This window comes from Molossus molossus, unplaced genomic scaffold (assembly GCF_014108415.1).
Source record: "Molossus molossus isolate mMolMol1 unplaced genomic scaffold, mMolMol1.p scaffold_m16_p_13, whole genome shotgun sequence".
Lineage (NCBI taxonomy): Eukaryota > Metazoa > Chordata > Mammalia > Chiroptera > Molossidae > Molossus > Molossus molossus.
The window spans coordinates 89,142,482-89,154,813 of record NW_023425348.1 but is presented as its reverse complement, the minus strand read 5'-3'; the positions used below and the strand labels follow the sequence as shown (position 1 = coordinate 89,154,813).

At 50.0% G+C, this 12,332-nt stretch overlaps 1 protein-coding gene across 3 annotated transcripts in view; it reads left to right on the top strand.

The window, feature by feature from the left end:
- GANAB (glucosidase II alpha subunit) overlaps positions 1-12,332 on the top strand; it is a 26,219-nt gene extending 13,887 nt beyond the window's left edge. For 2 of the 3 annotated variants that reach the window (XM_036257737.1, XM_036257736.1), the window contains exons 5-25: positions 2,885-3,064; positions 3,483-3,548; positions 4,359-4,428; positions 4,601-4,688; positions 4,775-4,871; positions 5,113-5,293; positions 5,889-6,042; positions 6,243-6,478; positions 6,559-6,685; positions 6,792-6,871; positions 7,329-7,472; positions 7,575-7,671; positions 7,965-8,066; positions 8,239-8,482; positions 9,608-9,672; positions 9,839-9,915; positions 10,028-10,102; positions 10,278-10,391; positions 10,514-10,626; positions 10,782-10,882; positions 11,227-12,323. In XM_036257737.1, coding sequence (XP_036113630.1) covers positions 2,885-3,064; positions 3,483-3,548; positions 4,359-4,428; positions 4,601-4,688; positions 4,775-4,871; positions 5,113-5,293; positions 5,889-6,042; positions 6,243-6,478; positions 6,559-6,685; positions 6,792-6,871; positions 7,329-7,472; positions 7,575-7,671; positions 7,965-8,066; positions 8,239-8,482; positions 9,608-9,672; positions 9,839-9,915; positions 10,028-10,102; positions 10,278-10,391; positions 10,514-10,626; positions 10,782-10,882; positions 11,227-11,336 — 2,521 coding nt within the window. In that variant the 3' untranslated portion in view covers positions 11,337-12,323. Of the gene's footprint in view, positions 1-2,884; positions 3,065-3,482; positions 3,549-4,358; positions 4,429-4,600; positions 4,689-4,774; positions 4,872-5,112; positions 5,294-5,888; positions 6,043-6,242; positions 6,479-6,558; positions 6,686-6,791; positions 6,872-7,328; positions 7,473-7,574; positions 7,672-7,964; positions 8,067-8,238; positions 8,483-9,607; positions 9,673-9,838; positions 9,916-10,027; positions 10,103-10,277; positions 10,392-10,513; positions 10,627-10,781; positions 10,883-11,226 lie in introns of all 3 variants that reach the window. The other variant, XM_036257738.1, reaches the window with a different exon arrangement.

Sequence of the window (12,332 nt, the reverse complement as noted above, 5' to 3'; positions counted from 1 at the left end):
CGTGCCCTGAGCGGGAACCAAACTGGCCAGGGCAAATCTAGCAGATTTTTGATGGAGTCTTTAGGGTTTTCTATGTATAATATGTCATCTGTGCCCTGGCTGGTTTGGCTCAGCAATTAGAGCGTTGGCCTGCGGTCCAGAGAGACCTGGGTTCGGTTCCCGCTAAGGGCACGTGCCTCGGTTGCGGTTTGTCCCCGGCCCTGGTTGGGTCATGCGGGTGACAACCACTTGATGTTTCCCTTTCGCTTCGATGTTTCTCTCTCTCTCTCTTTCTTCCTTTCTCTCCCTCCCACTCTATCTGAGCAAAAAATGGAAAAAATGGCCCTGGCCGGTTTGGCTCAGCGGTTAGAGTGTCGGCCTGGGGTCTGGAGAGACCCGGGTTCGGTTCCCACTAAGGGCACGTACCTCGGTTGCAGTTTGTTCCCGGCCCTAGTTGGTCGTGTGGGTGGCAGCCACTTGATGTGTCCCTTCACATCGATGTTTCTCTCTCTCTCTGTTCCTCTCTCTCCCTCCCACTCTACCTGAACAAAAAATGGAAAAATGTCCTCGGGTGAGGATAAAAAAAAAAAAAAAAAAAAAAAAAGGAAAAATGTCCTTGGGTGAGGATAAAAAAAAAGTAATAATAAATAAATAATGGATAAAAAAATAATATATATATCATGTCATCTGCGAATAACACATGACAGGAAACGATCCACTTTCTCCCATCCAAGTACGAACCAGGCCCGATTCCGCTTAGCTTCCGAGATCAGACAAGATTGGGCCACTTTCTAAGATAACGTGAAAGTGGTTTACCAGTGTACACTTCCACTAGCAATTTGTGATCCACGTTGATCCAAGTTGGTACTTTTGGACTTAATTTTTGTCAGTAGAATGGATGTAGAATTATACCATGTGGTGGTCTTGGCTTGGCTGTTTTTTCTAGTTTATTAATGAGATTGAGGATCTCTTCATATGCTTATCTGTCATTCTGACTCACCAGTCTGTGAAATGGTAATCGCCAGTTATGCTTATTTTCCTTTTATCTTGTTTGTCCTTATTGATTATAGAAATTCGTAAGTCTTGATACTAATTCTTTTTCTTTAACTTAATGATTTTTAAAGTTTGTTTTTATTTATTTGTTTTTTAGAGAGAGGAAGGGAGAGAGAGAGAAATGTCGATGTGAGAGAGAAACATTGATCAGCTGCCTCCTGCAGTCTCCTACTGGGGATTGAGCCTGAAACCCAGGCATGTGCCCTGACTGGGAATAGAACTGGGATTTCTCAGTCCACTGAGCCACACCAACCGGGCTTAATTTATTGATTTTTAGAGAGAGGGAGACAGAGAAACGATTTGTTGGCCCCCTTATTTATGCATTCATTGGTTGGTTCCTGTGTGTGCTCTCACCAGGGATCGAACTCATAACCTTGGCATATGGAGAGATGCTCTAACCAACCGAGCTACCCAGTCAGCTTGATACTAATTCTTAATACTTATATTTATTGCAGGTATCTTTCCCAGGTTGTAGCTGATCTTTCTACTGTCCTAAAGGTGCCTTGAAAAAGAGATTTTTTTTTTAAGGGTAGTTTTAGATTTATAGGAAAGTTGCAAGAGTATTATGAGAGTTCCTGTATACCTTCCACTCCTGTTTTCCATTGTTAACATTACTGTGGTAGATTTGTCATATCTAATGAGTTGATATCATTATTAACTAAGTAAAGTCCATACTTAATTCAGATTTCCATAGTTTTTACGTAATGCCTTTTTGTTGTTGTTAATAATGCTTATTTGAGGATATTTTCCCATTAATTTTTAGATTGAGTGGAAGGGAAGGAGGGGGAGAGAGAAAAACATCAATGTAAGAGAGACACATCGATTAGTTGCCTCCCACATGACCCCAACTGGGTCCAGGGATCCAACCTGTGCAACCCAGGTATGTGCCCTTGGAATCGAACCTGCGACCCTTATGGCTCTTGGGTCAACACTAACCACTGAACCAAACCCACCAGAGCCCCAATGCCTTTTTCTTTCTTTTTTTTAATTTTTTATCCTCACCGGAGGACATTTTTTCATTTTTTTATTCAGATAGAGTGGGAGGGAGAGAGAGAGAGAGAAACATCAACATGAAAGGGACACATCGAGTGGCTGCCACCCGCACGACCAACCAGGGCTGGGGGCACACACCCTTAGTGGGAACCGAACCCAGGTCTCTCTGGACCACAGGCCAACGCTCTAACCGCTGAGCCAAACCAGCCAGGGCTCTTTTTCTTTCTTTTTAAAATTTTTTATTAATCCTCACCTGAGGATATTTTTTTATTAAATTTTTAGAGTGGAAGGGAGGGAGGGAGGTGGGGAGAAAAAGAGTGAGATAGAGAAACATTAATGTGAGAGAGACACATTGACTGGCTGCCTCCCTCATGACCCTGACCAGGGCTGGGGATCAAACCTGCAACCCAAGAACATGCCACTGACCAGGATCCAAACCCAAGACCTCTTGGTCCACAGGCCGACACTCCAGCCATTGAGCCAAACCAGCCAGGGTTATAATGCTTTTTAAAAAAAATTTCCTTTATTGATTTTTAGAGAGAGAGAGAGAGAAACATCAATGAGAGAGATCGATTGGCTGCCTCCTGCATAACCCACACTGGGGATTTGGCCCACAACCTGGGCATGTGCCCCAGCCAGGAATTGAACCAGCAATCTCTTGGTGCATGGGTTAATGCTCAACCGCTGAGCCACACTGGCTCAGCTGTTTCCAGGCTCTTTATTTGGTCAGTTTGTCCCTACACTATTACCACACTGTCTGTAACTCTTAGCTGGTCCCCCCCCCCTTCTTCTGAAGTGTGGCAACTATGTTCATTGTTCTTTATACTTACTTATATATCCCTTTTGATCTCTTTCCCAGGCTTTCCGTCTCTGGCCGTGATGACAACAGTGTGGAGCTAACCGTAGCTGAGGGACCCTATAAAATCATCCTGACAGCGCAGCCATTCCGCCTTGACCTGCTAGAAGACCGAAGCCTTCTGCTCAGTGTCAATGCCCGAGGACTCTTAGGTTTTGAGCACCAGAGGACCCCCAGGGTCTCGTGAGTACAGGGATTGGAACTGAAGGGGACCTAATGTGAAAGAGCCTAGGGATGTTGTGGGGTCTGGCACTGGGTCCCTGGGAGAAGACAGGGTGGCAGGACAACCAGGTAGGGGCTGAGGGCTGGGAGAAGCTGTCAGAGAGGGTAGGAAGCAGGCCAGATTGTAGTTTTCTTCAGTTCCTCTAAAGACCGGAGGCAGTCACTTTTGTCCCTGAGCTGTCCCTTGGGCACCTCCTCTGAGAGGTCTGCCTTTCCCTTTTCCCCTTCTCACACCATCACATTTCCCGGATTTATTTTCTTCCTCTCCCCCCCACCCCCCATCTCTGGAAGTTTGTCGACCGAAACTCACTTTTATGTTTCTGTTTTTGTGTTGGTTTTGTGCCTCCTTTCTCCCTTCCCTACCCATCTCCTGCCCTAGTTTCTCGGATAAAGTTAGTGTCACGCTCGGTAGCATTTGGGATAAGATCAAGAACGTTGTCTCTAGGTAAATCCATGGCCATTGGTACTGTATGTGTTCCTCTGCCCTTACCCGTCCTTCACTCTGACCCCCAGGGGAAGGTGCCCCAGACCCTTCCGTGCCCTGCCCTTTACTCACCTCTTTTCTCCAGCTATGTGGTATCTGGTCCCTGGTCCCTGTTCTCCTGACTGGGAGCCCCTGGGAGAAGGAAGATGAAATACTGGAAGTTTTTAAGGAATGTAGGGAGCTTCTTGCTTTGCTAAGGGCTGGAGAGATGCTGCCTTTTGCTGGGGTTCCTGGCTCTCAGCAGGGGTGCACTAAGGCTCTGGGCAGAGCTGCTTGCCAGCTGCTCTTGAAAGCGTCTTGGGCGCAGCCTCTTGTTTGAGTCCCTGCATATATCTGTAGAGGCTTGATCATGGCGTGACCCACTTGCCTTTGCAAAATCTGTGTCAGACCAACAGGCTGAAGCCCAGAAAGGGCATTTGGGGCCAGAGTCTCTCAGTGGAGGCAGCAGAACCAGGACTGGCATTGCAAACCCAGACCCTTGAACCTGCCTGTTCCTTTTAGAACACTTGCAGAGGCAGATGATTTGGGCCTCTATTCGGAAAGCACCTCTTGGTGGCATTTACTTCTCAATTCCCTTTCTCATTTCTCTCCATGTTCTTTGCACACTTACATGTTCACTAGGGGGTCCCTTTCCAAGCTTTAACATTCAGTCCCTTCCTCAGTGCCTTCGTTCCTTTGGACCCTTGGCTCTCTATTCCCTCACCCCTCCTTCCACTAGCCCCTCGTCCCTGCCCCCTCTGGATTGGAGCAGACAGCTCTCCTACCTTCCAGGCAAGGATCAAAAGACCCAGCTGAGGGCGATGGGGCCCAGCCCGAGGAAACACCTGGGGATGGTGACAAGGCAAGTTTGTGGGGGTGAGTGGTTGGAGCACAGGGCTGGCTGGGAGGTTGGAGGGGAAAGGCCCAAGAAACTTGAGCTTAGTCTTGCTATCAGGGATGGGATTTAGAAAATGGGCAGCAGCAGAGAGAGAACTGGTGTGTGATTGGGTAGTGGTTTGCTTTTCTCCTCACAGCCAGAAGAGACCCAGGGAAAGACAGACAAAGATGAGCCAGGAGCCTGGGAGGAGACATTCAAAACTCACTCTGACAGCAAGCCATATGGTGAGGGACTGGGAGAGCCTTGGGCAGGGGCACAGGAGTCCTTACCAGGCAGAAACTCTGGAGCTCATCCTTTGCTTTTCTTCCAGGCCCCACATCTGTAGGTTTGGACTTCTCTCTGCCAGGCATGGAGCATGTGTATGGGATCCCTGAGCATGCAGAGAACCTGAGGCTGAAGGTCACTGAGTGAGTCTCATGGTGACTTCAGGATATCGGGGACAGAGGAGTCGGAAATGTGGGAGATGTGCATGCAGATTGGATACTCTAGACAGGCATGGATCGCTTTCTGTGCCCAGATCACCTTTAGCAACTGGAAGATTCTTCTTTGATAAAGGGCAGAGGGGCCATTTCTTATCCCTCACCTCTCTGTGGGATGGGGGTTGTGTGTGCCAGGGCCTGGGACTTTTGTCTGTCTGTCTGCCTGCAGGGATGGGGAGCCCTATCGCCTCTACAACTTGGACGTGTTCCAGTACGAGCTGTACAACCCCATGGCCCTGTACGGGTCTGTACCTGTGCTTCTGGCACACAGCTCTCATCGGGACCTGGGCATCTTCTGGCTCAATGCCGCAGAAACTTGGGTGGACATATCCTCCAACACTGCTGGGAAGGTGAGCACACAGGCAGGCAGAGCAGGAAGGGAGTCTTTACCCCTAGAGGCAGATGTGTGTGCTGGGCTTTAACTTTGAAGAGGCTGATGAGATAGCCCATTTGGGATTGGGTGAGAGAAGGGGTCCTAGGCTTTGTGAACAGCCTTTGAGTTTCCTAGTCACTTCCAGAAGACACACACTCATGTGGCGGGTATTGCCCTTTCTGCATTCGTTGTCAGTGCATTTGTCGTGGAGTACGCGTTATGTGCTGGGTACTTTTCTAGGTGCTGGGGCAGTACTGCTCGCTGAGGTAGAAACAGGCCTCCCTGTCAGGGAGGAAGACAGCCGTTAAACAGATAGCAAAGATAGCAAGATGAGTTCAGTGGTGGTAAGTGCTGAGAAAGAAGTGCAGCAGTCACGAGGTGGGGATGGGGCAGTGATGCTTTAGATGGTGGCATCCAGGAAAGCCTCACTGAGGAGGTGACATTTAATCTCGGCTCAGATTGACTCATTAGGAGCCAGTGTTACGAGGATTTTGAGGAAAACATTGCTGCTTTGCCTTTGGGTTGGGGAACAAGAGGGTGGGTGTTGGACCTCTCTCTGGTCTCCTCTACAGACCCTGTTTGGGAAGATGCTAGACTACCTGCAGGGCTCTGGGGAAACCCCACAGACAGATGTCCGCTGGATGTCAGAGAGTGGCATCATCGATGTCTTCCTGCTGCTTGGGCCCTCTGTCTTGGATGTCTTTCGTCAGTACGCCAGTCTCACAGGTACCCGGCATCCCCATTCTTTCGGCCAGCAGCTCCCTTTTCTGTCCTTTGTCTTCTTGAGAGGAGTGACTGCATTTTCAGAAGTCCTGTGCCCTTCAGCCTCCCTTTAGTTTACGAGCCTCCCTTGATTTCTGGGTGTCCCCACTGGCCCCAGGTTGGCCCGATTCCATTGTGACCTCCGTCCCTTGCTGAACCTGCAGGGACCCAGGCACTGCCCCCGCTCTTCTCCCTCGGCTACCACCAGAGCCGCTGGAACTACCGGGATGAGGCTGATGTGCTGGAAGTCAATCAGGGCTTTGATGATCACAACCTGCCCTGTGATGTCATCTGGCTGGACATTGAGCATGCTGATGGCAAGCGGTACTTCACCTGGGACCCCAGTCGTTTCCCTGAGCCCCTCACTATGCTTCAGCACTTGGCCTCCAAGAAGCGGAAGGTAAGAGGACTACAGCCATGTTTGGTCTTCTGACATAGTAGCTCTGGAGAGCTCTGACCACTCATGTTCTTTGCTCCCAGCTGGTTGCCATTGTGGATCCCCACATCAAGGTGGACTCTGGCTATCGCGTACATGAAGAGTTGCAGAGCCAGGGTCTATATGTTAAAACTCGGGATGGCTCTGACTACGAGGGCTGGTGCTGGCCAGGTAGGTGGTGCAGGCCCAGAATTGAGGGGGAGACTATCAGAAGACCAGGGAGGTAGAATGGTGACCATTTTGCCCCTTGGGGTTGACAGCCACCTTTAACTTCTAGGTGCAGCTGGTTACCCCGACTTCACCAATCCCAAGATGAGGGCCTGGTGGGCTAACATGTTCAGCTTTGACGATTATAAGGTATGGCAGGTTTCTTTCTCTACCTGCATCTCTTTCCCACCCTGCCTTCTTGAATTGGTCATTCTGTACTTGGTTGTTTTTTTTTTCTTTATTGATTTTAGAGAGAGGAAGGGAGAGGGAGAAATAGAAACATCAATGAGAGAGATCATCGATTGGCTGCCTCCTGCATGCCCCCCACTGGTGATCAGGCCCATAACCTGGGCATGTGCCCTGACCAGGAATTGAACCGGTGACCTCTTGGTGTATGGGTTGACGCTCAATCACTGAGCCACACCGGCTGGACGGTCATTCTCCATTTGTTAACCCTGTTGTGATTGGTTGCCTGTACTTTATCAGTGGGCCTTGATGATCCCTGAGAAATTCATCATTCTGGATTCCTAGGAGCTCTTTGCTCTGATAATGTTTGTCTTCTTTCTCCCCTATTCTTCTGTCCCCATTTTCTTCCTTGTGTTGTTAGGGCTCAGCTCCCAACCTCTATGTTTGGAATGACATGAATGAACCATCTGTGTTCAACGGTCCTGAGGTCACCATGCTCAAGGATGCCCAGCATTACGGGGGCTGGGAGCACCGAGATGTGCATAACATCTATGGCTTCTATGTGGTAAGAAGCTGAGAGAGGAGGGACTGAGGGCTGAGGAACTTGCAACACATAACAGCAGGTTTTTGTTGCTCACTACCCCTCCTCTCTCCTGTCTCCCCTCAGCACATGGCAACTGCTGATGGACTTGTGCAGCGCTCCGGGGGTATAGAACGCCCCTTTGTCCTGAGCAGGGCTTTTTTTGCTGGCTCCCAGCGCTATGGTAAGATTTGGAGAATAGAGCTAAGAGAGAGAATGTGAAGGCCAGATGGGAGAAGCTGTGGACCTAGGCCTGGTTCTCAGAGCAGTCTGTCCATGCAGCCATCCTGAGAGCTGCACTCTGCATCCATCCAGCTCTGCACTTTAAGGGAACCAGGGAGTGGGAGGTTCATTCAGTGCTCTTGTGAACTCTGCCATCTTCAGCAGGACCCTGGGGGCCCCAGAGCAGATGTGGGAGATCAGAGAGGTCAGTTATATAAAAGGCTGAGCCCTTCAACTCCTTCTTGTCTTCCTCAGGAGCCGTGTGGACAGGGGACAACACTGCTGAATGGGACCACTTGAAGATCTCTATCCCTATGTGCCTCAGCTTGGGGCTCGTGGGAATTTCCTTCTGTGGGGGTGAGAGGGGGAAGAATTTATGGTCTTTGGTTTGGTGGGAGGGGCAAGGTAGAGGGCACAGGACCTGGACATCAACAGAGAGCTGAGTCCAGCATGGGGCCTTGAGGAGCTCCTAGGCAGCTGCCCTCCTTCACCCTCTTTTCCAACCTGCTGCTTCCTTCCCCTCTCCCAGCTGATGTGGGTGGCTTTTTTAAGAATCCAGAACCAGAGCTTCTTGTACGTTGGTACCAGATGGGTGCCTACCAGCCATTCTTCCGGGCACATGCCCACTTGGACACTGGGCGGCGAGAGCCGTGGTTGTTACCGTCTCAGTACCATGACATAATCCGAGATGCCTTGGGCCAGCGATATTCCTTGTTGCCTTTCTGGTACACCCTCTTCTATCAAGCCCATCGTGAAGGGATTCCTGTCATGAGGTGAGGCATTCAGTTGGGTCTGTGTAAGTGGGCTGAGGTGGCTAGGGGACAGTAGGCACTGGGCTCCATTTCTGGACCTCTTTCTTCACTCACCAGGGCCTAGTAAAGGAGGAGATCTGATTTCAAGGTCAAGAATAAGCAGAGACCATTAGGAATGAATAGCAGTGGACATTATTGAGTGCTTAATACATGCCAGGCATTATTCATCACTATCTCCAGATCCTGAAACAAGGCAGACAAGTGTCCTACCCTTGTGGAATGTGTATTCTTGGGAGGGAACAAATATATAAATAAGAAAATTACCCATAATAAAAAGTTCTTTGAAAAATAGAAGTGGACAATGAAATTATATTCCACAAATGGCCTTTTTGAAGAGAAGGCCTTGTGAGATGAGGCCTAAGTGATGACGAAGACAGATCTTCATGATCTAGAGGAAGAATGTTCCAAATAGGAGACTCCAAGTGCAAAAATTCTAAAGTGGAAATGAGTTTGTTGTGTTCCAGTAGTAGAAAAAACTAGTGTGTCTCTGGTAAGGAACCAGAGGGAGAGGTAGGAGATGAGATGGGAAATAAAAATACGGCCTGATGCCCTGGCCGGTTTTGCTCAGCGGTTAGAGGGTCCGCCTGCGGTGTGGAGAGACCCGGGTTCGGTTCCCGCTAAGGGCACGTACCTCGGTTGCAGTTTGTCCCCGGCCCTGGTTGGTCGTGCGGGTGGCAGCCACTCGATGTGCCCCTTTCGCATCGATGTTTCCCTCTCTTCCTCTCTCTCCCTCCCACTCTGTCTGTGCAAAAGATGGAAAAGTGTCCTCGGATGAGGATTAAAAAAATTTAAAAAAATACGGCCTGATCCTGGAGGACTTTTCAGGCCAGGATAACAAAGTGGACACTGGAAGGCTGCTGTGCAGAACAGTTTCAAGAAGGGACAGGGTAGGAGGAAGCAGGGAGATGGGTTGGGAAGTTAGATGCCTGGACCGAGGTGAAATTGTATACTGAGGCCCTCCCAACTATACTGGCTGTAATCTCTTGAGTCTTCCCGCTGTGTTACTCTTACCAGTTCCTGAGGTAACATCTTTGACATCTGCCAAAACAGCAAGTGTCTTCCTTCCTTGTCTTGCTTTCTTCCTAGGCCTCTGTGGGTACATTATCCTCAGGATGTGACCACCTTCAGTATAGATGATCAGTTTCTGCTTGGTGAGAAATGAGGAGGACAGTTGGTGGTGGGTGGGCTGAGAAGTAAGCACTTGGGGGAGACAGTGTGTGGACATACAGGGAGGGAGGGAGTGCATGGAGGCAGGCTCTTTGGTGCTCCCTGTCTGGGAACTGATCTTAGTTCTGAGTTGATTCTGGTGTGTTTTAGGAGATACGTTGCTGGTTCATCCTGTATCAGACTCGGGGGCTCATGGTGTACAGGTCTATCTGCCTGGCCAAGGGGAGGTGAGTTAAGGAAGGGCCTGTTGGGCAATGATGGATAATGGAGGCCAAATGGAGTAATTGGGATGGAGGCCCAGTGTAGTGAGTGACCAAGTATCTCTCTCACTGCCTACAGGTGTGGTATGATGTCCAGAGCTACCAGAAACATCATGGTCCCCAAACCCTCTACCTACCTGTAACTCTAAGCAGTGTGAGTATACCTGACCCACTTCCCAGATCCATCTGCCTGTAGGCTTCCAGAAGGGGAGAGAGTGTGTGCTTTGGGGTCCAATGCCTAAATGGGCACAGGTCGGCAAGAGCAGAAGATGCTGCAAGGCTAAGTTGGACAACTAGACAGCTTCATCCCAGCGCTGCTCTTGCCCTAGATCCCTGTGTTCCAGCGTGGAGGGACGATTGTACCTCGATGGATGCGAGTGCGGCGTTCTTCAGACTGTATGAAGGATGACCCCATCACCCTTTTCGTTGCGCTGAGCCCCCAGGTGAGAGCACAGGCAGGGAGCCTCTTCAACCATCTGCCTGCTTTCCTTGGATTCAGTCCCCTGGGATTGGGTCCCTCACATCCTCTTGGGCTCAGGCTCTCACCTGTCCACTTCCTCTTCAGGGTACAGCCCAAGGAGAGCTCTTTATAGATGATGGGCACACTTTCAACTATCAGACTCGCCATGAGTTCCTGCTGCGTCGATTCTCATTTTCTGGCAACGCTCTTGTCTCCAGGTAATGAGGTGTCCATCTGCCTTGGCAGCCTCTGGAAGAGGCGGGTCCTCAGGAATGCTCACAACTCACGGTGCCCTGTTCTTGCTCTGGGTCCCCTCCTTCCTTCTGCTCTGACATCTCTTTCCCTGATGGGCACCCATTTTTGTCCCCTCCAGCTCAGCAGACCCCAAAGGCCACTTTGAGACACCAATCTGGATCGAGCGGGTGGTGATAATGGGGGCTGGAAAGCCAGCTGCTGTGGTACTCCAGACAAAAGGTGAGGAAAGGGGGGAACCAGGGACAGGCTTGGGACACCTTGCTGTGGGAGGAGAGTGGTTTTTTTTGTTTGTTTGTTTTTAAGAAAGATTTTGATACAATTTTTAATGTTTTTATTGATTTTTGAGAGAGGAAGGGAGAGAGAGAGAAACATCTCTCGGCTGCCTCCTGCACGCCCCATACTGGGGATCGAGCCCAAAACCTGAGCCTGTACCCTGACCGGGAATGGAACAGGACCTCTCAGTCCATGGGACTATGCTCAATCCACGGAGCCACACCGGCCGAGTGAGGGACTTATGCTGTGGTTTATTTCTACGACTGTGGCACTCCTTCTTCCTCCACCAGGATCTCCTGAAAGCCGCCTGTCCTTCCAGCATGACCCTGAGACCTCTGTGTTGATCCTGCGCAAGCCTGGTGTCAACGTAGCATCTGACTGGAGTATTCATCTGCGATAACCCAAGGGATGTTGGGGGGTGGGAGGGGTGCTATTGTGATGAGAGTTACTGTTCCTTCTGCCTTGGAGTTTGACCCTCCCCAGACTTCACTGTTCTTATCCCAAGACCCAGATTCTGCCAACATCTGGGCAGGATGAGAGCACTGTCTCTGCTCTGAATTGCTCTTGTGATCTCTCGACCCCTCCCACTCATTGATGCCAAGCCTTCCTTCATTCCCCAGCACTCTGTTGCTCTGTCCGGAGCACACTGACCTGTGAAGACCTGGGGACCACAGGGCCCTTGCTTTCCCTTCTCTTTTCTTTTGAGAGTCCTGAGTCCTCCAGACCCTCTCTGTTCATACCTTTTGTGTGTTGATGCCATTTCTTGGAAGCAGTTGAGGACAGTGAGCTCTAGGGCTCCTTTTCTCTACACCTTTCCTCCCTACCAGACGACTTTCCCTCTTTTTATTTCTTCCTCCTGGCACTTCTCTGTCAGTCCTTCCCTTTTTATGCCCCACTGATCCCCTGGGACCACCCCTTACCCGGTACTGGATGAATGGATCAAAGGAGTGAGACTGCTAGAGAACTTCCTCTTCTCTCTCCCCTCTGGTTCCAACCTTTCCTCTTCCCCATTCCTTCGAGAGCTGCTGCAGCTCTGACAGGGGCAGTTTTATCTCCCCTGTCCCTTAGGGGAAAGAAGTTTCCACTTCTTAAGTGGGGGTGGGCATTAAACTTACTTTGTCCCCTTTTTGTCCCCTTGAGGGGCATTCAAGATGGAGAAATCAGTTGTGGTTTCATTGAATCACAGTCGCCTGTATTTATTGCTGGGAGAAGGCTGAGGGTGGGGGGAGATGATCATGTGTGCCCAGGGTTGGCCTGAAGCCCTGGGTGGGGGGTGGGGTGGGGCTAACGGGATGAGGGGACATATTTGTGGCAATTTTTTTTTTACTTCCTCTTGGCCCCCAGCTGTGACAGGTTTTGATAAAAGGAGAAACAATAAAGAGATAACAACAAATAA